Consider the following 23,966-nt stretch of genomic DNA (forward strand, 5'->3'; position numbering starts at 1 on the left):
CCTCTCCCACATAAATCTTCTACGATCCACAAAATTGTGCTTCCATGGGTCAGTGACCCCCCACAGAACATCATGGGGCTCAAAGTGGAAGGCTGCAGTGAGAGGAGGGAATCGTTTTTTAAAATTGCCCTTCCCATCTTCTGCAAGTGAAGTAACTAGTATGGCGGAAAGGGAGGTTAATTTCCCAACCACGACCCTAGTGGAGATATATCATAGGTACTCTCACTAAATTTACATGTATCAGAAGAAGTGAGCTGTGGCTCACGAAAGCTCATACCCTACCAGAAAATATTTTTGTTAGTCTTTAAGGTGCTACTGGACTCTTGCCCTTTTTGACTAAATTTACATGCTTACTGTAAGATGAGAAAAGTTCTGAACTCCAATCTAGAGCAAACATAGCTTTATGAGTAGAGTTGCAAGTTCTGGGTTGGTAAATACTTAGAGATGTTGGGGGTAAAGCCTGAGGAGGGTGGGTTTGGGGAGGGGAAGGACCTCAGCAGGGTATAATGCCATAGAGTCCACTCTCCAAAGCAGCCATTTTCTCCAGGGGAACTGATCTTGGTCGGCTGGAGATCAGTTGTTAATAGTGGGAAATCTCCAGGTGCCACCTGGAGGTTGGAAATACGATTTATGAGAAACTGATGTTTGCTAAATGCTTACCATAAGTTTCTTTTACAGCATTTAGAAAACAATGAACATGACACAGAGTCTAAAATAACAAAGCCTTGACACTCTCAGAAAGCTTGCAAGCCATCATAACATTCATTTTATTTACTCCATCTGTACCAGCTTTCTTCTTCCACCTCCCTTTTCTCTCCCCATTTTTTTTGTTCCCCTAACCCTCAACATTGCTCTTTTCTCTCCCTGAATTCCACATACTTAATAAATGAAAGCCAATTTGAAGCTATTCTCTAGGAAATGCAAGTTTTCTTAACAGACCACCAAGACACCAGAATGACTGTGCAATAATAATTTTAATGTTTTTGTGCATGAGACAACAACATTCACATGTCTATGAAGGGACCAAAGGAAATGTAAGTATACAAGTAATATGCAACACATCACACTATAGAAAATTGATTTCAGCATTACCTTCATAAGTTATACTTAACATTATCAGTGCCATTGTAAGCAGTTACACCCGTCTAAGTCCAGCAAAGTCAACAGGCTTAGAAGAGTGTAACTCTGCATCTCAACATATTCCGAAAAACTTTATCTCGGTATGTTTTTACACTGAGAACTGGGAAAAGACACAACAACCAAAACTGAAGCCATCAAGGTCATGCCAATCAATACCCACCTTGAAAAAATAAGGCTCCATCCACTGAAGTAGTCCCAGGTAACATCAGAATTGCTGTAGTGGAAACAAACTAGGAATGAGTAGGCCTTGAGAGTGCAAAGTGGATGGGCACCTCAGCCATATTAGCCGCCTGCATCACATTTTAGTAAAGCTTCTCCCCCCCCCCCCACATTTGCTTTATTTCCAAGCTATGCTGGAAACTTTAGATGTTAACCCCCTTTGAAGGGCTGCTCTAAAACCATCACCCATTTGTTTCAGTTGTACAAATACTGACTGGTCATAGCAGGCTACTTACTCTGTTCTTGCTTTTAAACATCACCCCAGAAGTTAATGTAACATGGCAGTTAGTTGGACAGAAAGAGGCCTAGGAGACATACAAAGATGCCACATTTCTTTTGGGCCTGCTACTCTGCCTTAACAGCAGTCTGAGACAAAAACATCGGTAGGTTCAGTTTTTCCAGGCATGGAGACGCGGACGCAGGAAAAGCTGGCCTTGCTTAGTTTCTACATGCCAGGCTGAAACAGGATAAATCATAGTAACCTGAAATACACAGTAACATTTAACAAACTTTTATTTCAGTGAAGTTTCTGGGATTCACACAAATTAAAATACTTACCTGATGTATCAAAAAAATACCACTAGGAATTCATTCTTTTCATAGACATATCCTTGTGGAGGGAAGTATTTTTTTGGCCCTCTCAGGGATATGCCAGGCTCGTTTTCTGAATTTTCAGCTTTTTTTAAAAAAATCTATGTAGTTCCATTAAGAAACCACAAACTACTAACACATTCGTTATGATATCTGGATACAGATAAACTGGAGTTTGTTAGATGGCACTAAACCAGGATTTCAAAGTTTACACAAATTGTGACCTAATTCACGAACAACACTTTGTTGAGTAGCTCTTCCCTTTGCAGCCACCTTGCCTCAGAGATGACAGTATAGGGTCCTCCATAATGGAGAACATGTGAGAGAAGGGGGAGAGGCAGGCAAGCCAGCACAAACTGGTATTACAATATAATCATATGCAGTTACTCCGGTCTCAATCCATTAACTTCAGGAGATTCACACTGGAGTAACTCTGCATAGGATACCACTGTTAGACCACTCAAAAGTTTATAAACAGAAATTTTATTAACATTTGTACAATAAAATACCTTTAAACATGTTGGGCTACCAGTATTTAGGTTTTGGCTGTTCTGCATAGATGCCCACAGCACCCTGCGTACCTTTAGGAGTCCCTCACCACAACACTTCTGGTTATGGACAGTAGTTACTTAAGACACCAGTAATTTATTTATTTATTTATATATTTATATATATATATATATATATATATATATATATATATATATATATATATATATATATATATATATATATATATATATATATTTTTATTAAATTTTTAACAAAACATACAATATAAAAAAGAAAAAATAAGTGGGGGAAAGGGTATTATTGGATACTTAAATTGATTATGATTGAATTGAATATGTTGTATAAATACCCTTGTATAATTCTTTTTTTCTTTTCTTTTAATAAGACACCAGTAATTTCTCACACCAGCTTTTTGTTGCTGTTTTGGTGCTTCCGTAACCTGTTGTTTAACTGAACTATGTAATTTTCAACTGCTGCCTTTAAAAACTGATTAAACCAACATCAATGGGTCCTTTTTAGATGAGAACAAAAACCTACACAATATTAGTAACAAAAGAGAGAAAATTGATCTAAACTTGGATTAAACAGTTTGAAATCCCAATATGTGCGGTGAAAACTAATTCTGTTCAACCCACATGTTTGCATTTGTACAGCTTATTATTTTAGGGATCCAACCCAATAAAGGGAGACTATGCTATGCACATGCCTCTGAATACACATGGTTGTTACTTAAGACACATCCATATGTACTGAAGCGGGAAAATCTGCATGTTGCCTGTTCATGTCACACGGTGACCATGTATATCAGGAGACTAGCGGGTAGCAGGCTCTCCAGTTACATGAGCTCTGAGTGCCAAAATAATAATGACCAAAAAGGGCTTGTGTCACAGGGTATCAAGGTTAATTTTTAACAGGGGTTCTCTGTGCAAAGAAAGGAGAAAGGGTGTACACGAGTCCAGCAATAAATCATGTTTGTGCACACGTAAGCTTGATTTCTGAATAAAGCTTAGGATAATACTTCAAAGGCTACCAAAACACAATTTGTGCATCTGCATGATAAATGAGGATGCCTTTAGCTGGAGAGGGGGGTGATAATCATCCTGCAGGGATTGCCAGGTTTGTAAAACTCCTTTTCAACAAGAAGCATGTCTGACAGAGCCACACAGCAAGTTTCCAATGTTAACACTTAGCAACCAAACATGCAATTATTTTATTATGAGAATTAAAAAATTGGGATTCTTTTGTCAAAGACTTTTCACTGTAGACTGTTTCAGGAAAGCACTTCTTGGATGTATTAGACCAGGGGTGTCAAACATAAGGCCCGGGGGCCGGATCTGGCCCCTTGAGAGCATCTGGCCCGCGAGCCAGCCACTCTCCAACTTTCTATCTAGGCTGGCAAGCCCACTGCACGCTCTCCAGCTGATGCAGCCACCCACCACGCACTCTCGATCTGGGCTAGCAAGGCAGGGCACGGCCCGACCGTGACATTTATGTCCTATTCAGCCCTCGTAAAAAATGAGTTCGACACCCCTGTATTAGACCATTATGGTTTTGAGAGTAGAGCAGTGCTCTATCAGATGACTTATGAGATCATGGCAACAGAAGAATATATTTAGGAGCCAGAGGTTTGATATCTTCAGAAACAAAAATCACTATTCATGCATGGTTCGATTCTTTTGCTAGGTAGAAACTTGAGATGAAACACCATATCTTCAGCATTCAATCACCAGAGAGAATGCTCTAACTGTGCAATACCCATCTACTACTGTACAATGTTTTCTCCTTCAATTTAGCCTACTGAACTTTATTTTTGTGCTGGAGTACACAGGGCAACTGTATCACAGGAAGTAGTAGTGTTAATGTAAAAGGCTTAAGAGGTCTTCCATTCAATACCCATAATGTTTAAACACACACACAGACACACACGAAAAACGAGCAAACCAGAGCCCTGGTCCTCAATACAACTAAGTTGAAGAAAAATGTTTGGATAATCTATGCCCTACTACAAAAGGTATACAACAGTTTCTTGACATTACCTTCACTCCCTGTGTGCAAATAACTCCAATTGGTTGTTCGTGTTTTCTGTAGATGGCAACTCCGTGTTTATCTAACCAGAATACACAAATGTGGGATTTGCCAATTTGCTCTATCTTTAGCCATTTCAAAATGTAATTTGAGTACAACTCAACTATATCCCAATTTCCAGAGAGCCAGCATGGTATAGTGGTTAAGAGCGGTGGTTTGCAGTAGTGGACTCTGATCTGGAGAACCGGGTTTGATTCCTCACTCCTCCACATGAGTGACGGAGACTAATCAGGTGATCTGGATTTGTTTTCCCACTCCTACACACATGAAACCAGCTGGGTGACCTTGGGCTAGTCACACTCTCTCAGCCCCACCTACCTCACAGGGTGTCTGTTGTGGGGAAGGGAAGGTGATTGTAAGCTGGTTTGATTCTTCCTTAAGTGGTAGAGAAAGTCGGCATATAAAAACCAACTCTTCTTCTTCTTCCAGAGTACAATTTTTAGGTTAATATGATCTTGAACTAGACGTCAGCTTCAAACCATATAGCAGTACACTAGATCAAAAGGACTAAAAGAATCTCAAAGCCTGAAAGATTTTTCTGAAGCAACTATGGTGGCAAATTAGCAAGACTCAGAAGACAAGATAAGGCTCTTTGTGCAAAATGGCATCAATACCCACTTGTTTTGTTCTTGCTGTTACTAATAAGCCATTTTCTCACTCACAACAAACTTCCAAGGTCACTTAATACAAATTAAATACCTCAGACTTTACCCTTCAGTTTATTCAGTTACATCCATACTTCTAATTTCAAAAGATAAACGCACACAAAAATACAAATGCAGTTCTGTATAGCATCTTTTCTTCTAGATTCTCATAAAAACCAATCTGAACTCAGTTCACTTTTCCTTCAACATTATGTGCCTTGGATGTATTGCTATCATTGATAATAGTAGTAACAGGTTTACTCTTTCAAAGCATGCTCATGTTTGAAGTAGGAATTCTAACTGATATTTGTAAGAAAAGCTAGGTGTGGAAATAAAACACAAATCAACTCCAAAAGAGGCCATGTACTATAATGAAGTCAAAATCAGACTAGGAAAACCAGAATTCAACCCTTCCAGTCAGTCATAAATCTCATGGGTAGTCTTATGCTAGTCACTAAATCTCACCCTAATTTATCTCTTCAGGCTACATTAAGGATAAAATGGGGGAATGAGAAGAGACCATATACTCTGTCCAGAGACAGGGCAGGATAAAAATAAAACAATTTTGCTGCACCTTCTAAATTCTGTTATGAGGTCTAATTAAAGGGCGCATTTACTAAACCCAGTTCTTCAATTAAAAACTGAAAGCACAGAGGTATGCAGTTGCAAGAGAAGTGATTTGTACCAATGTATTCAGTGGTGACCTGAGATTAATAAGTGGGTATGTGTTCTACGATATTGTCTGCCAGGTGCAATCCCATTATATAAAGTTGTAACAAGTATTAACAATATAGATCTGAATCAACAAAACTAACTGGATGGTGGCAAATAAGCCCTGGATGCCATATGGTCAAATAAACTCGTCACACTTCTGCCTTAATGCTATCCTGTAACTGGTGGAGTGATTGCAGCCGCTAAAGCTAGTAGCAGCATCAGTTGAATGATTTTTGATAAGCATGGTTCGCATCTGTCACCAAACTTGTTCAGTGCAGCTGCTCGAGTCAGGCTGCGACATGTCCACTAAGCAAAATGTGTGGCAATTTAAGGCTAACAGGTTTATTCTACCATATTATGGATTAGAGCCCAGTTCTTTACATGCATATGTGCTCAGTTGACAGATATATTTCATTTTAACCAGACGTAACGTTCTTCTTCCATATAAAGTGTTTGTCCTACATTCTCAATGCATTTCCCTAACCCATAGTCTTTAACCACCTTCAAGGACCCTAGTACTTAAAACTTGATGGAAAAGAAACCAGAAGCCTAAGAATTTCCACAGGTTATTTTATAGAAAGCGACAAAAGAGAGCCTCTTTTTATTGGAAGTTAACTGAAGGGCAACTTCCCTATCAGTTTGCATTTTCTGTCTTCACATTTAGGATTAGAAAACTGATTATGGAGGTGTTCCGTTTGAAAAACACAGAAAAAAAATCAAATGGCTTTGATCATCACAGGTTTATTTTAAATTTACAAATAAAAACCTTTTTTTTCATATATCCCAGCAAACATTTACTACAGTTCTCTTGACCAGCTGTGTAAGTGGAAACCTTCACACAACAGTATTTTGTGCCTCAGGGGGGATCATTCAGGCATGTAATGTCTGGTACATGAAGTGAATCCAAAGTTCAGTTCTTCCATTTCGTCTGAGTTGGGCACTGCTAAATGATTTAACACAAACAGTTACTGTATACAATACAAAGAAAGCAAATGTGATTTCAAATCATGTAAGTGACCTCAATATTCAGAGTCCAGGGTGTCAGGCCACAACCTTACCAAATAGTTTTCTTCTCCAAAAGACAGCAGAATTTTTCCCCTCCTTTGTCCAGTGAGATGGCATCCACAGAGGGTTTTAGACAATACAGCATTACAGTCTTGATTACAGGAACAATTCAACAGTGTAATTAACAAGTCAGAAGACGTGGAAAAAGGCAGAACAAGCTCTTCATACATATTTGTGCAACGAAACATGCAGAACGTTTCAAAACAGAACTTTCAGCGTTAAGTGTTTCAAAACAGAACTTTCAGCGTAAGTGTATCAGCCAGAGTCTCCACTTCACTCATGCGCTGAACAGATGTCCTTCCGCTTGTCAGACTTGCACTGGAATGTTACTTACAGAAGCTGTGTAAATCAGAAACCATTAAAAGTCAAAGAAAAGTGCACACAAAACAGCAAAAAAAGGCAAACAAACCCCAAATGAACCAGAACCCAAACACACAACAGTATAAACGTGAAATTCAATTTTAGTGGCTAGAAACAGAAACTAAATGGTACCAGATCAACATTTTACACAGTCCAATACATACAGTATATAGTCTACTTACTGAGGCAAAAAAAAGTTTAAGCCTTAGCTAATATCTACTGCAAGATGCAGAATGTCCAACATGTTAAAACAGTATTTACAAAATTCCAGAAATGGCTACTGAAGCACTGGAACTAAATTTTGCCTGAACTTACCAGATTCTCTGCAGGGCTTTCGGTTACTTCTGAAGTCAGCTTACTGTTAACGTTGCATACTCCATCATTGCTTTCTACCTCCTCTGTCTTTGTTATCTCCTTTGTATGTGTTTGCATCTCCTCCTTGACAGCATACAATGCGCTGTCACCCGAGCCCCCCGCTTCTAGAAATATTTCCTTCGGATCTGGAAGACGGAGTTCCATGCACTCGGCTGCTTGGCTTTGCAAACTTTTGTCACCACAACTCAGTGACAGCGTGGCAGAAGTGCCGCCTTGACTATCTGTTTTCAGAAGAGCTTCAGAAATTGGTGGCATGCACTGCATTTTGAATAGTGGCATGTCTGTTTCTGCAGTGCCATCATTTGGTGCAGGAGATACCAGGTGTGGGTCAGCTACATCAGAAACCATGGAACAAACTTTCTCATCTTGATCACCAGAGGCTAGTGCAGCAAAATCAATCACTTCTGGTTCAACCCCTGGCTGGTTAATGCTTAGCTCAATAGTTTTGCTGGACTCTAAGCAAATTGGTGCAATAATCACTAACTTGGGGGTCTCTACAGAATCCTCATTTAGAATTTCAGATGGCAGGATATCCAGGTGTTCACGGTCCACATCAATATCCCCCAAGCTAAAATCAATGGGTTCTAATTCCAGACGTGACTTCAGCCTGGAAGGATCAGTCGGCTTTATTTCATTAGATTTTGGAGAGCCTCTCTCATTTTCCACATTCAAATTCAGAGTAAGGGTTGCAGATTGATCAAAACTAAGTTCTGGGTAAGTCGTGTGCAAGTCAAAATCACCAGCTGCTGAAGTATTTAAGACCTCTGTGGACATGCCTGTGAAAGAAAGGGGTTCCTCCCCCAGATGCCCAACACTAAATTCTGTTGGGAGAACATCTAGTGGCTCTTGGACAGTTGCTGGCTGAACCCTGTTAAAGTTTTCTTTTTCTATGGAACCTCCCTCCTCACTTAATTCCACAGCAGATTCAGAAGGCCCTTGTGTACCATCCTTTACAAATATCAATTCTACACCAGAACTAAGTTCTACATCATTTGTGGGAGAGATGCTGCCCAGATCTTCAGTTCCCTGTAATTGGAGATCCTTGGTTTCACAACTCGACGACTGCTGGCTAATGTCATGTTCCTCTTGTGTGCAGCTTGTCATTGTTACATTAACAAGGCACTCAACTGGCATCTCTCCTGATTCAGGGACAGGGATTAAATCAAAGTCCTCACCAGCTTTTGGTTGGGAGTTAGCCAACAACCCCTCCTCCTTACTGTTAGTATGGAAAGAGTTTGATTCACCTTTGTGGTAGGTTTTCAGTTCTGGATTCATGTCCTGTGTCACTGAAGCTGGAGGACTTTCTTCGCTAAATGCCGACTCAAGCCTGTCCAACCCCACATTTCCCAGTTTAAAATCCACTGATGATGCTTCAGAACTATCCTGACCTGTCTCTGCTACTTGAGGATTTTCTTCATTTACTTTTGATGATGTGTCTATCGACTCCCAAGCCAACTGACTCTGAACACACATGTCTGAAACCCAAGGAGAAACTGCCAGTTCAGAGCTATCATCCATTGGTTTCTCTTCTGTTAGAACAGGCCCCTTTCCCTTGTGGGTTTCAACTTGCATTTCTAGTAACTGAGACTCTGGATTTCCCCCATTAATTTCAGACTGACATCCTGCAAATTTCACATGTTTCCTTTCTACGTCTCCCTCAACTAAAATGGGCACATCTGTTTCCATCTCCAAATTGCTCTCAATCTCACAACGAACCTCCATTTTCTGCAGATCTTGTGACTTCTGACTGATGTCCTCACCACTTATCACTCCAACATCTATAATTGCTGGAGTTTCTTTACTACAGTCAGCCTCATTTTCTGGCAATGGTGTAGCTAACTCTTTATTATCAGGAGTTTTAAATGCAATTGTCTCAAGCTGCAATGTACTGTTGCTCACTTCTTCTAAAGGAGAACTATTACTTTCTGACAACTTCATGGCTAGTTCTATTTTTTCAAAATCTGATGGCTTCTTGCTAACATGTTCTAAAGGAAGAACACTGTCTTCTGACAACTGTGTAATTAATTCTTTACTGTCAGAAAATTTCAACTCTGCTCTCTGAAGCTCTAAGGCATTCTTGTTAATTACTTCCAAAGGAGGAATACTTCTTTCCAGCGATGTCATAGCTAATGCTGCAGTCTCAATCTCTATAGGTTCCTTGCTCACATCTTGCAAAAGAAAATCTTTATCTTCTGACAATGGTGTGGTTGCTGCATCATCAGAAGGCACAAACACCACTGTCTGAAGCTTTGATGAATTCCTGTTAACTTCTTCCAGAAGAGGAGTACTGCTTATTGGCAATACCATGGTGAATTCTGTAGTCTCAAGGTCTACAAGTTTCTTGCTAACATCTTGCAAAGAAAGAGCTTTATCTTCTGACAATGGTGTGGTTGCTTCGTTATCAGAAGATATCAACACCGCTGTCTGAACTTCTGATGAATTCGTGCTAACTTCTTCCTGAAGAGGAGGCATTCCGCTTTCTGGAAAACCCATGGTGGACTCTGCAGTCTCCAGCGTTACAGGTTTGTTGTTTACATCTTGCAAAGAAAGAGCTTTATCTTCTGACAATGGTGTAGTTGCATTGTTATCAGAAGACATAAACACTGCAGTCTCAACCTCTGATGAATTCTTGCTAACTTCTTCCTGAAGAGGAGGCATTCCGCTTTCTGGAAAATCCATGGTGAACTCTGCAGTCTCCAGCGTTACAAGTTTCTTGCTAACATCTTGCAAAGAAAGAGCTTTATCTTCTGACAATGGTGTAGTTGCTTTGTTATCAGAAGACATAAACACTGCAGTCTCAACCTCTGATGAATTCTTGCGAACTTCTTCCTGAAGAGGAGGCATTCCGCTTTCTGGAAAATCCGTGGTGAACTCTGCTGTCTCAAGCTTTACAGGTTTTTTGCTAACATCTTGCAAGGAAAGAGCTTTATCTTCTGACAATGGTGTAGTTGCTTTGTTATCAGAAGACATAAACTCTGCAGTCTCAACTTCTGATGAATTCTTGCTAACTTCTTCCTGAAGAGGAGGCATACTGCTTTCAGGAAAATCCATGGTGAACTGTGCCATCTCAAGCTCTACAGGTACCTTGCTAACATCTTGCAAAGGAAGAATTTTATCTCCTGACGATGTGGCTAATTCATTATCAGGAGATATAAACACTACTGTCTGAAGCTCGGATGCATTCTTGTTAACTTCTTCCAGAGGAGGGGGGGTGCTTTCTGACAATGACAAGATGAATTCTGAAGTCTCAAACGGTGTAGGTTTCTCGCTCACAACTTGCAAAGGAAGAGTTTTCTCTTCTGACAATGGCACGACTAACTCAGCAGACTCAGTCTCTGAAGGTTTCTCGCAAACTTCATCAGAAGGAAGAAAACTTCTACTCAGTGTCTGTACGGTTAATTCTGCTATGCAAAGATCTGATGGTTTGTCACTGAGTTCTGATGAAGCAGTGGTTTCTATTCCTACCTCATTCTGGTGGGAAACAGAAGCACTTGATGGAAGATCATTAGATTTTGCTGTTTCCCTATGTTGTGATGTATTTTGTAAATCTGACAAAGCGATTTTCTGTGATTCCCCTTTGATATTAATTGCAATTTCAAAATTTTCTTCAGAAGCTGCCCAAACCTTCTCAGCTTTCATGATTTCAGTTTCTAGGGTTTCCTCAGATACCGAGGTTTTGTTAATATCTGAAGAACTCTCTACATTCTGCAGAGTTTCTTGTATGGAAGACTGGACGTTTGGTTTAGAATCTGCCACTGTGCCTGTACTTCTCTCCTTTTCTGCAGGACTTAATTTTCCTTTATCTGAAACTATAGAACTTGCAGGCTTATCCGCTGGAGTTCTTCCACTGTTGTTGTAAAAGATGTCATAAAGATCTTTGGCATTGCCTGCAGCCAGGCATGTGTTCTTTTTCTCCATTTTTTTATGGTCTTTAAAAACAGCTGGCGGAGGTAATGGACGTGGGCACATGGGCATTGCCAGTATGTTTTTATCGTCCTCAGATACACCCGGAGCCATGTCATCTGCCAGAATGAGTGGTGTCTGTTTTGGTGGTAGCAGAGGTCGAGATGGAAATACCAGTGGTGACGGTCGTGGAGGTAGTCGTAACAGTGGTGGTCGCGGTGGCAGCGGGAGTAGAGGAGGGCGACGGCGTGGTTGCTCAAAAACGTGAGGTTGTTCAGCCATCTTTTGCAGTCGTGCAGCCTCTTGTTCTTGTGCCAGAATTGCAAGCTCTCGTGCTTTTGCTTGTGCCTTGGCCACCAGCATTGCCTGTTCCTGTACCTTTTCCATACTTGTCTTTACATGTTCTTGAGCCTTCGTGTGTTCTGCAGCCTTCGTCACACTTTCAGCCTCCTGTACCTGAGTCTCTGCCTGTTCTGGTAATTTCACATTCTCCTGGGAGCCCTTTAAAATGACTACTTCTCCCCCAAATGCTTTTGAAATAATATCTGGAGGCAGAACCAGTTCTGAATTACCCTCTTTTACAACAGGGAGTGGCTTGGTGGTGGCACCTGAGGATTTTATAGACAAGAATGTGTTTAATGGTGCTGGCTTGTTTGCTGATGTAGTTGCAGACTTCCTGAGAACCATGATGGGAACTGGTAAATTTGGCCTGATTTTTGCTTGTGATGAAGTTGCAGCTACTGGTATCCATGGGCTTGTGTGTGGTATAACAGTTTTCCCAGACAGCTTAATTGCAATCGGCTTTGCATTTGATTTTCCAGACTGAGACTTGCTTTCTTTATCTTTGCCTTCCTCAATTGGCTCTTCCTTAGGGGAAGCTACATCTTTGCCTTGATTTTTATCTTCTTTCTCAGTTTTCCTCCAGCTAAACTTTCCAAAAGATGACTGTCTTGAGTCCTTTTGGGATTCCTCTTTCTTTCCTTGCTTTTTCTCAACCTCTTCGTCATCCTTCTTCAACTTAAGCTTTATTCCAACTTTCTGGCCATCAGAATCTTCTTTCCTTTTACTAATCTCATTTTTATTACTGTCATCTCCTAATTCTTTGGTAGGGTTGGATTCCTCTTTTCTCATCACTTTTGCAATCTTTGCATCTCTATCCTCTTTTTGTTTTTCACATTGTTTCCGTTTCAGTCTACGTTCTGTTTCTTGAATCACAGACAATCCTGCTTGACGGTCTAGGTTCCTCCTTTCTTCATACAGGGGATTCTCATCCACATATTTCTGAAAGAAGACGATGAAGAAAAATGTCAGCACTATTACTTAATATGGAACTGTATAAGCGGAACAGGTGTGGCTGTTTCTTTCCGCCCCCAATTATTTCTACTTGTCAAGAAATGGGGAGAATTTTCATAGGTGCTTAGGATTCAGAATATCAACACTAGGAAATTATTAAAACCCTTGCATAAAAACCATCAGATCATGCTTCATTTCAATTAGAGATGTAAAAGTTCCAAAAGTATTGATACAGAGAAAACACTTTTTTGTAGAGGTTTTTTGGGGGTAGGTTTTTTTTTTATATAAATAGAAATATTGGGGGGCATTTTTACCAATTCTTATCTAACCTTATCTTATTTTACTGATTTAACATCATTGCATGCATAATTTATAACTTTTAACATATAAAATTATGCTATTTGGTGTATTTATATGATTGAAAATATATACATCATGCACTGCAATTGTAAACCACTACTGTAGACATACAAAGCACTCAAATCCAAAAGGATCTTATATGTCAGCTGTATACATTGACATTCCTATTCTTTAATGCTGTAGTTTATCTCAGTTAAAATCTTCATATTATATGTCTTGTGTGAGTAAACTGTTGTCTTCAAAGAACACTGCACTCATGCCAAAAGAGAAAATGTTTCAAAAATTTTTGAGCACACCCCCAAATTTACAATTTCTCCAATTCAATAAAGCCTTCAGTGGGGAAAAAGTTTTGTTTCCCCCAGACCATCACATCTCTAATAATACAACACAAACTGAGAATATCCCAATACAATACAATGGTAGAAATAACTTTAAAATAATATTTAAAAGACTATGATGCACCTCTGAAGTATGATAACTAGAGGCCTGGATACTGACCTTATATTTCTCATTATGTGGATGACTTTTCACGTGTTGTTCTGCAGATATCTGGTCACCAAAAAATTCATGGCATAGATGACAGTAATAGCCAGTGACAGGGATTAGAAATTCAGAACCTGAAATGCCCCCAAAAGGTAATTGGTCACAAAAAAGGAGGTAAGGGATTCAAAAATGTTCTTGCATCAGTTGTACGGAACATCTGCAAGCAGAGTGATGCTTCTGTTGGTGGAGGGAGATTTTGCCAATTCCCTGCTCCTCACTGCAGATCTCCACTCCTGGCAACAACTATTTGTGACAATTCAGGGGGACCATTAGGCTGCAGTAGTAGGGAGAATGAAAATACCATTTGTTTGACATGGTATTTTCAATCCAACACAAGGTGTTTTTTTGCATCTTACAGCAAAAGACAATAGGATTAAATATTTAGCTGTGGATTCCATTTGTGAACCCTGAGATTGGAATTTACTATAGTTTAACTATAGCTTGCCAATATGGAAGCCTACTCTAGTTTCCTGAACATGGCAGGCAGTTCAAATATGAGTTACTGACGCTTTTCAATCCCTACCCAATGCAGGAGGAGGATGAAGCTGCCTTATACTGAATCAGACCCTTGGTCCATCAACGTCAGTACTGTCTACTCTGACTGGCAGAGGCTCTCCAGGGTCTCACGCAGAGGTCTTTCACATCACCTACGTGCCTAGTCCCTTTAACTGGAGATGCTGGGGATTGAACCTGGGACCTTCTGCATGCCAAGCAGATGCTCAACCACTGAGCCACGGCCCCTCCCCATAATAATTTATGTAGAGAAACGAAATGATTGTTTTCCACCCTCCAATCTGGTATCACAACTGATTCGCTTTGCGAAGTGCGCTCTGAGCAGATGGCAACAACGTACCTTTTGCAGGAAGAGGTATTCTGTCGATGCGTTTCATGGGGTCCTGCTTTGTTTCAGCTTGAGTCTTTGAAGCCCATGGTCTATCGTATGGATCCAGGGTCTATTTGAAGAGTAACGAAAACATAAAGACTAATTCATTAAAAAGAGGTTGAGTTTTCCTGCCAAGGTTCTGGAGCCGCTTGTAACGTGGGGAAACCAAAACGGATCAAGAACCCGAACAAGAATTTTATTTCTATTATCACTGTATTCCAAAGGAAACATTTTAAGAAACCTAACAACTTATCAAGCAATAACAGAATCTTTTGGCTACTAGACCTGGTGACTAAAGGGAGCCTCCACATCCCAAATCTTTGAATACCAGTGCAGGAGGCAGCAGCCGGGGAAGGCCTTGGCCTCTATGCCCTGTTTGCCCTTCAGGGCAAAACTGGTTGGCTGTTGTGTGAAACAGGATGTTGGACTAAATGGACCACAGCTCTGATCCAGCAGGCTGTTCATATGTTCTTATGTTACCTTAAAAAACTACCGTATTGTCCGGCGTATAAGACGACTTTTTAACCCAGGAAAATCTTCTCAAAAGTCGGGGGTCGTCTTATACGCCAGGTGTCGTCTTATAGGGCGGGTGCTGAAACTTCCAAGCCGGACTGGAGAATCTGCCTGGGGAGCCGCCTCCGCTCTGTCCATGTCCGCTGGAGGAGGGAGGGGAGGCGAGCCTGGTGAGGGCGCTCGCTGCCCGGCTGGGAGTCGGAGCCAGGCGAGCCGGGGCGCATGGAAGGAAGCGGTCGGCCGTGCTCCGGCGGCGGCGCAAGGCAGGCAGGCAGGCAGGCGGCTGGCTGGCCGGGACTGGGGCGGCCGCTCTCCCCGCGTCCTTCTCCGCCTCCTGGCTCCTGCCCACCCGCTCCGGCGTCGCGACTGCAGCCGCGCCGCGCTCCAGCCCAGACTGAGGGTGGTTCGGGGCTGAGCGAATGAGGGCGGGCTGCACGCTCCTCCTCGGCCCCCCCTGCCTCCCTCCCCGCCTGCACGTTGGTGCGTCTGGCTCCGCTCTTGCAGCACGGCCAAGAATGTGACCAACTCCCCAGGCAAGGCTCTTCCAGGAACAGGCACAGCCTCCCCCCGGCCCGGCCCGGCTCCCGGCCCTTGTGCAAAAGGCGAGCGAATGGGGGCAGCAGGGGAGCGCGCGAGGGGCGGGCCTCGGCTGCAGAGGAGTATATCCCAAACTCTATATTTTAGCTGGAAAAGTTGGGGGTCGTCTTATACGCCCAGTCGTCTTATACGCCGGACAATACGGTAATATTGCTCAGTAACATAGTGCCCAAAGAGACTGCTTTGTTTCTGCTGCAACGTATCTCTACCATTGAACGTACAAAGCGGGCATCACACCGTCTCTCACAGCGCCATACAAAAATGAAGCTGTAATTCAGAAACAGTTGCCCAGCCATGGGGTAATGAAACAGTCAGGTATGGATCACACCAAAAGAACAGGAGTAAAAGGACATCTCTGAGCATTAAAAAGAACTTAACTGGCACAGTGTTCTTTGCCTCCACTAAAGGACACTTTACAATTTTAAACAGTAAATAAAAACTGCATAATGGGAAACTGACGGTTGGACACATACCTGCCTATGCTTCTTATTATGCATGTGCGTGAAGAAATCAAACATGGTCCCACAGATGGTATTGCAATCCTTGCACCAATGGTTTCCTGTGTCATAATAGTCATAAATATTGGCCAACTGGAACAGCTGTTTGGAGGGCTGTAAACATGATTCTGTAGGCTTGGGGCTTCTACCCCTAGGCTTGTCGTTAGTTGGCTTTGATTCCTAAATTGAACAAAAGGAAACTTTTCTAAGACACAGAATGCCAGTCAGTGCCTCGGAACCAGCCTCTAGTAGAGGTCACACCAAATATATATGTAACTATATATCACCTGCTTGCCAATGCCCAGGATAATTCCGTTTCAGTGAGCTAGAACTGCCGACTCAGATGTTGTTCAGACAGCAGGAAAGAGGTTCCATTCAGGCTCAGGTACGTTGGCTAGATGGTGGATAGGCATGGAATGTACATCCCTTGGAGTACATGAAAGTAACAGTGCATATGCGTGCGTCTGAGTGTAGGCATAGAGAACTTCACAACCATTGCACCAGGAATATGGAAAGAGTTCCCATCCCTTTGCAATAATGATGTGAACAATTCTCAAAGAAAATTTTAAAAGATGCAATAAAAAGAACCCACTATTTAATGATTATGTCAGTGGCACAGAATGGCTTTTGTCTTGACAGAAGAGAAGTATTTTGGGGTCCAAAGAATCAAGTACCAAATCCTGAATTATTAGAATTACTGCTAAATGTGCTGTGTGTGCGTGTTAAGTGCCGTCAAGTCGCTTCCGACTCATGGCAACCCTATGGTTCAACGTCCTCCAAAACATCCTATCGTTAACAGCCTTGCTCTGGTCTTGCAAATTGAGGGCCGTGGCTTCCTTTATAGAGTCAATCCATCTCTTGTCGGGTCTTCCTTTACATTTTGCATATACGGGAAACAAGACTGACTGTGTTATGTTGTTTGCTTTTGTAGTTCTGAAAAAGCTTCAAGTGTATGGTACAAGTCACCTGCAACAGAACGCATCCCCTTTTAATAAAGGTTTTCACTGCTGAAGATGGACTTCCCTAAAGTCACACAAATCACTCAAACTGCTCTTTAACCTCTTCCAAATCTTCCATGGTAACAATCTGACTTGGTCAATGGACACTGATGCAAGTACCACACATACTAGTCAATATACAGTGAACAGTTTTGTGCTGACAGTGCCTAGGAAGGTGGAAAAAACCCTCTATGTTTTATGTTGTACATGTACATCCCTTTGGGATTTCTTCCTGGCCCCCATATCTAAAGGACTGTGAATTCTGCCAGCTAACATGTCTTCCTTTGTTTGCTATGATTTAAGAAACCATGATTTAGGATAAAAATTTTCTAGGTAATATTAGAAAAGTCACACCTCCAGAAGGTCACAGGTTCAATCCCCACCATCTCCAGTTGAAAGGACCAGGCAATATGTGATGGGAAAGATCGCTGCCTGAGACCCTGGAGAGCCACTGCCAGTCTGAGTAGACAATATTGATTTTGATGGACCAATGGTCTGATTCAGTATAAGGCAGCTTCATGTATGTGTCCAACAGACCATTTATATGACAACATGTGAGAATGCTGCTCTTAGCTTTTTAGCTTTCAGCAATACAAATCACTGTTAGACTTTTCACTGAAGTTTTATGCTTTCTCTGTGTTTGTAGATAGTGTAGCACCACACACTGGGATCAGTAACAAATGACATATGAAGTCTGTCTCATTCTACACCAAAATCTTCACATCAAACCAGAAAATGCCACAACTCCTTCCCTTTATTTTTTTCTATTTACTGGAAAGTTAAATAATCCTAGACTTGAAGGTTTTGCAGGTGCATATGAAAATTCAGCACTTGCATTCTAAAGTAGAGAATTCCAAGTAAAAAGGATACCATTAGTATTGTATGAGACACAGAATACAAACAAAACAACAAGACTAGAATGTATCACATTCTACACTTCATCACATAGATTTATACATCATGTACTTTCTTTGGAAGATGGAACAAAAAATCCAAAGTTTACATTACGGGTGTCCAGTTTTCAGTAACTTCTACTACTGAACTTATGTAAGACATTTCCAAAAATGAACCACACAAAAAGTCATATGAAAAAATACAAACTCTGTGCACAAATCTAAGTAAGTCGCTCATAGTCCTTTAAAAACTACTTGACATCTAATCTACAAACTTGCTCTGAAATGGCACCACAGAATGCAAATGATTCCAAGATCTGACATCCCTTAAAACACAGAGAACTCCCTTTAAAGAACAAAACCCTTCCCAATGATCTGTGCCTACAAAGCACAGCTGATAGAAATTAAACGTAAGAAGTGGTGGCAGTAAAAGACTCCTGAATACCCTTTCTTTTACAGTGAGAATGCCAATACCTAGAATTTTACCTTGTTTGAGCTGGAAGTTTTCTCCTGACTTCTTGTATTCTCTGACTTGTTTCTTTCTGAGGAATCTTTACTTTCTGCAGATGGTTTCCGGGATTTCTCAAAAGTGTTAATCCCCAGGATCTGAGCTACCTTGTCAAGCTCAGACTGTTTCTTCTCTGCTGCTTCAGTCTGTATCTGGAGCTGAGCAATCTCCTTCACAATGTTCTCTTGCAGTCGACTGACTTCCACTAGCAGGGGGTCTTTATGACCATCCTTCTCCCTACGTTTCTTCCGTAACATCTCCCCTGAACCAGGCAAAGTGGCAGAGTAGGAAGCACAAGAACATCACATTAATTATTAAAGACTCCTTTTTTGCAAGCGCCAAATACCAGAAGCGGGGTGTGCGTTACTGACTGTAGAACTGACACTATGTTTGTCTAGGAACTATACTTATTAAGTTTCTGTTTAGAATACTACCCTGGAACGTCCAGGACAGGGAGGGTATAAAATAACCCCACTCCTTCCAGCAGATTGTGCAATACCTACTATCTCCATTATAGAGCGGGGGGGGGGGAACAATAAGAAAAGGAAGTACCTTGCTGCTTAGAAAGTCTATCCAACTCAGTCCTCAGGTAGTGCAGTTTCGTCTGCCGTGCTTCCTGTTCAACCTTCAGATTCTCTCTTTCCTCTATTACCTAAACAGGAGTGTGAAGAAAAAGGTATTAAAACACACTTTCCACTTACCACAGCTAACTCAACTCCGTGAAAGCCACTGTTGCAATTCCCAAGGTATCTTCTCCTGGTCATCCCAATAAGGATTGTTTGAACTCTTATTTGAAGCAAACGTTTCTGACCCAAGATAGCAACTCATTTCTTCAGTGCTGCATCTGTGTTGATTTTTCAGGTAAAATGGAAGTATAAAAAGTCCTTCAACATTAAATGATCTTCCCCTGGAAGTGTTATAAACTATATAAAATCCTGAAATATTTTATAATTTAAAAAAAGAAAGGCAGACCATAATCCATTACAAAATTAAAAACACACCTAAGACCACTGGAATCAATAGGTTTTTAAGTGCCCACGACTCTGTATTGGATTGTGATCATAACATAAGAACATGATTTCAAGTATTCTTTAGACTGGATGTTTCCTGATTTTCCTAGTATATCTACAATTTTACCAGTATATGCATGAAATGTTCATTCCTGAAGGAATGCACAAGAATGCAACAGAATATATAAAGGAAATGAATAATTTGCCTCTCAAACTAAGAGTCACTAATTTAGTACATTTTATAAGATTGTGGCCTTTCATTTTGTGCCCAGAATACTAAATGTGGCTTGACACAAAACAAGGAAAATAAAGTGTTCTGCAGTGTTTAAATATCCTGTTCTTTAAAATCTGCTCATAAATTTATTTCACATTACTCCAAAAAGAGTAAAACAGCTTTGGTAATAAGAGGTGAATCACATTCCAAAAAAACTACAGGTTGGAACCAAAGGATCAGCTCTGCTCATGTATCTTCCCCACTTCCCCTTGCACTTTCTATTGAAATCCAACAAGTCAGGGGACTTTCAGAAATGAGCAGAGTGCAGTGAGACACCCTTCAGTGGGAAAAAGGGAATGGTGAAATCTGCCCACCCTGCATATGCAGATGTGACCTGGTTGGAGGGACTTCAGTCCAACCCATTGTCTGACGCAAAATACAGATGGACATATGAAATGTAAAATTATGAATGCCTGTGCAATTTTACATCAAGGAAAGTAACCCTAAACCAGGAATGTCTTTCAACTAGTGGTATGTACTAATGTGAGCTGAGGAAACGATGTGCAACAGGTAATCAGAAGGAAATATACAAGGAGACAAACCAGCCATCCACAACTCACCAGCAATAACACTGATGCAAGCAAAAAAGGCTGATTGATCAGAAAGAGGGAAGTGATCCAAACTGAAAAATACACACAGATATTCAGCACTCCTATCCTTACAGATTATGCTACTATATTTTAGTGTTTCCAGCAAATATTAATCCAAATTAAAGCAACCCACCTTTTGCTTCTGAGAAGCCCGGTTTTTTTCATCAGACATTCTTTCCGCAGGACCTCTGAGAGAAGACTGAGATACATGAGGGAGCAATTTGGAGTAAGTAGGAGTGGTGGGGATTTGCACAAGCACAGACTCATCTCTCTTGGTTTCAGGAGTCCCCTTGCCCGTGGAAACTGTCTCAATAACTCTGAGGTTTGGCCGTGTAGGGTTTGGGGGTACTGTCAGCGAGACGAGCCCATGTACGTCTGGAATTGCAGGATTGGACTGCCGAGGAGCATACATGGGCCAGCCGGACGCTGCATATGCCATATAGTGCCCATAAGCATCATAGCCAGGAGGGGCCATTGTGGGAGTTGGATAGTTTTGGGGTAGTTGAGTTGCAGTGAATGGAGAAAAGCGTGCTACTGAATACTGGGACATTGGGGTGGGAGTAGGAGGCATACTAGAAAGAGACGGTGGTGCTGATGGGATTAGAGATACTGGGGGAACAGACCGCTCTGGTGTGCCAGAAGAATTACTGTGCCCTTGTGTTTTGCATTTAGAGTGCTCCAATTCTGAAATGGAGGACAGCTCTTTGGATGAAGGAAAAGAACCAGGGGGTGACAAAGAGCACTTCTGGTTTGGTTCTGGAGAATGAGTATTGCTTCGACTGCGGCGCATCTCCCTAGAGTCTGGTTTATGAGAAACTGCTGAATGACGATCAGGAGAACGCGATGTTTTTTTCCCATGGAGTCGTTCCTGTGTACGGGCAGCCAGCTTGCCAATTTCAGCTACCCCGATGTCAAGACCAATAGTTTTGAGTAAATCATGGATCTTCTCATACTCTGGTCTGGGCTCTTTTGGAGTGTCCGGCTTTACAGACTGAGTAGGAGAAGATGGGGAACTTGGTTTCTGGCTTACAGGCTCTTTCCCACTCATAGTTAGGATTTCAGTAGAAGGTGAGTTGATGTTAGAGTCATCCTCATCATCACCATAGAGAAATTTCTCTTCGTCCTCAATGTCAGGAAAGCTGCGCCTTCTCTTCTCCTGAGCACTGGTAGAATCTGCCATCATTCCCAGAATGCGTGAAAAGCCACTCCCATCTTGGCTGGCTCTTTCGTGAGGAAGTAGGAAGTCGCCTTGCCGGTCTGCAGACCCTGCTGCAGGCTCCTGATGGTCCTTTTGTCTCAAGAAACTCCCAAAATTCTGTTCGGAAGGGAAAGTGTTTTGCTGTACGCCAGAAAACGGTCTCCAGTCGTGTACACTGGCTTGAGAGTCCTTGTTTGCAGACTCTGCTACTGCGTTTTTGTTGAAACGTTTGAGGAAATTTTCCACTTCCGAAGAAAAAGGAGTGGTGCTGCTACGCTGGGGCAGAGGAGGTTGTGAACGAAGAGGGAGTTCTTTGACAGAGGCCGAACTGCTAGAAAACACGTCCGGCTAAAAAAAGAAAAAACTTGTCATTTCTTTCTACACTGCATATGAAGGTTAACCAACATTCAATCCATATTAAAGGCAACACTTTAATATTAAGGGATTACAGCCAATATTTTAAAAAATTAGCAGGAATTGGTAAGAAAAGGAAGGGGAGTTGCTAGTTACCTTGGTAATACCCATGCCTCCTCTATTCCTCTCTCTCTTTCAGAAGGAGAGCAATGTGAGGGTTGTCTACTCTCAGTGACATCTCTGCATAGGCAACTATTTAGTGTCATGATATATACATTCTACGATACCGGACTACATGGAATAATGCAATGTGGGTAAAAAGAGTAAATGGCAACAAAGAAACAACACAGCAGCTGTGAAACACACAAAGAAGATACTGGGGGCTGGAACAAAGGCTTAAGAATCCATGCAGGCAGAAGGATTTCCACCCATGGGGGGGCAGCTTTTTTGCCTCCCCCCTGCTCCCATCCAAAATGCTCCCTGAAATGCTTTCCCTGCAGGGGCAGAAGAAGCTGAGGGGGAGCATTTCAAGCTGAATGGAAGGGTGGAGGTGAGAAAGTCATGCTCCATGGGCAGAAGGTTGTGCACTAGATTCAAGTAAGGATTCTGCAAAAAAAAACCTTCCTCCTGAAACATACACACACCATTTTTACACCAAAACGTTCAGCAAGCTCCAGTTCTTAGAAATGCATAAAGTTACACATACCCGTTCATAGGCTTACTAGAAATTATAACTTGTTCCTGTGGTGAAAGTGTGTTAAGAGAAAGGGATGGCAAAGGAAACACAAGCACATCAGGGACACGGGCTTTTTTGAAAAATAACGTTTGGTACTAGAACGGGGCTCCTCAGTTTCCTCAGATGGAACATAAAATTCATCAAGTGTTCTGAAGCTTCATTCTATCCTTCATACCAACTGTATGTCATCAATCCTTATTTCAGTCACACACAGCTATGCTGGGGCAGTAGTTCAACATAAATGTACGGTTTGCAGCTATGTGAATGAGCAGCACCTTTTTTGACAGACATGCTTCCTCCTCCACAATGGGAGATAATTTGTCACTGTCATTAAACATGGAAATGTGCCTTGGGGGGGGGGGGGAGGAAATACACCTATGAGCTGGGCAACAAAAAGCCTTAAGTTACATTCAGGAAAAAGAGAGACAAGTACATGGTGACAGATGAGCTGGAAACTGAAGGGAGTCCAGGGCTCAAATCTCACCATTGGGTAAAGCTGCCTAGGGAACCAAGATGGATCGATTTTAATTTCCCATCTTGGAGCACTAAAATCAGTTATCCAAACATTGGAGGTGATTTGCCAACATGTCTTCATTCTTATACCCACACAAACCTCTAGCAGATCGGACCACTATGGAAAAGAAAGGGAGGGGGGACAAGGAGGACTCCGGTTGCTGGCAGACTACCAAAGAGTTAGGTTCCTACGCCAGGAAGGTGGTAGGAAACAAAGGGTTTCTTTTGAGGTTAGAAAACACCATAAGCCAAATCCTCTTGTTCGCTTTTGGCCAGCCCACAGCAAGGGAGGAAAGGGAAGCTGATAGGGTGGTTTATGACAGCCATTACATCTGAACTACAAGCTGTGGTTTGCAGTTTCCCGTGTAAATTAGGATTAAACTACAGTATGGAATCCTGAGCTGTTTCTGCACAGGGATGGGGAAAGCTGCCCCCCACTATGGGAAGTAGCAGTGAGCAGGACAGTGGTGCATGGGGAAGGCGTCCACATATTTTCCCTTGCTCCAGCTTAAACGGAAAAGTCCCAAGAGCTCCACACCTCATGTTCATAAACTGCACATCTTGTGGAAGCTCCCCACAAAATTGGGGGGAAACCAT

The 23,966-nt window shown here is 41.8% G+C and overlaps 1 protein-coding gene across 1 annotated transcript in view; it reads right to left on the reverse strand.

Moving 5' to 3' along the window:
• Positions 1 to 7,522: 7,522 nt before the first annotated feature.
• Positions 7,523 to 23,966, reverse strand: part of ZNF318 (zinc finger protein 318) — a 28,627-nt gene continuing 12,183 nt past the window's right edge. Inside the window, exons 4-11 of the mRNA XM_056852526.1 lie at positions 20,702 to 22,114; positions 19,247 to 19,346; positions 18,673 to 18,956; positions 16,272 to 16,475; positions 14,659 to 14,758; positions 13,761 to 13,879; positions 10,323 to 12,890; positions 7,523 to 9,953 (exon numbers count right to left, since the gene is read on the reverse strand). Coding sequence (XP_056708504.1) covers positions 7,626 to 9,953; positions 10,323 to 12,890; positions 13,761 to 13,879; positions 14,659 to 14,758; positions 16,272 to 16,475; positions 18,673 to 18,956; positions 19,247 to 19,346; positions 20,702 to 22,114 — 7,116 coding nt within the window. The 3' untranslated portion in view covers positions 7,523 to 7,625. The remainder of the gene's footprint in view (positions 9,954 to 10,322; positions 12,891 to 13,760; positions 13,880 to 14,658; positions 14,759 to 16,271; positions 16,476 to 18,672; positions 18,957 to 19,246; positions 19,347 to 20,701; positions 22,115 to 23,966) is intronic.

The sequence above is a fragment of the Euleptes europaea genome, chromosome 7 (assembly GCF_029931775.1).
Source record: "Euleptes europaea isolate rEulEur1 chromosome 7, rEulEur1.hap1, whole genome shotgun sequence".
NCBI lineage: Eukaryota > Metazoa > Chordata > Lepidosauria > Squamata > Sphaerodactylidae > Euleptes > Euleptes europaea.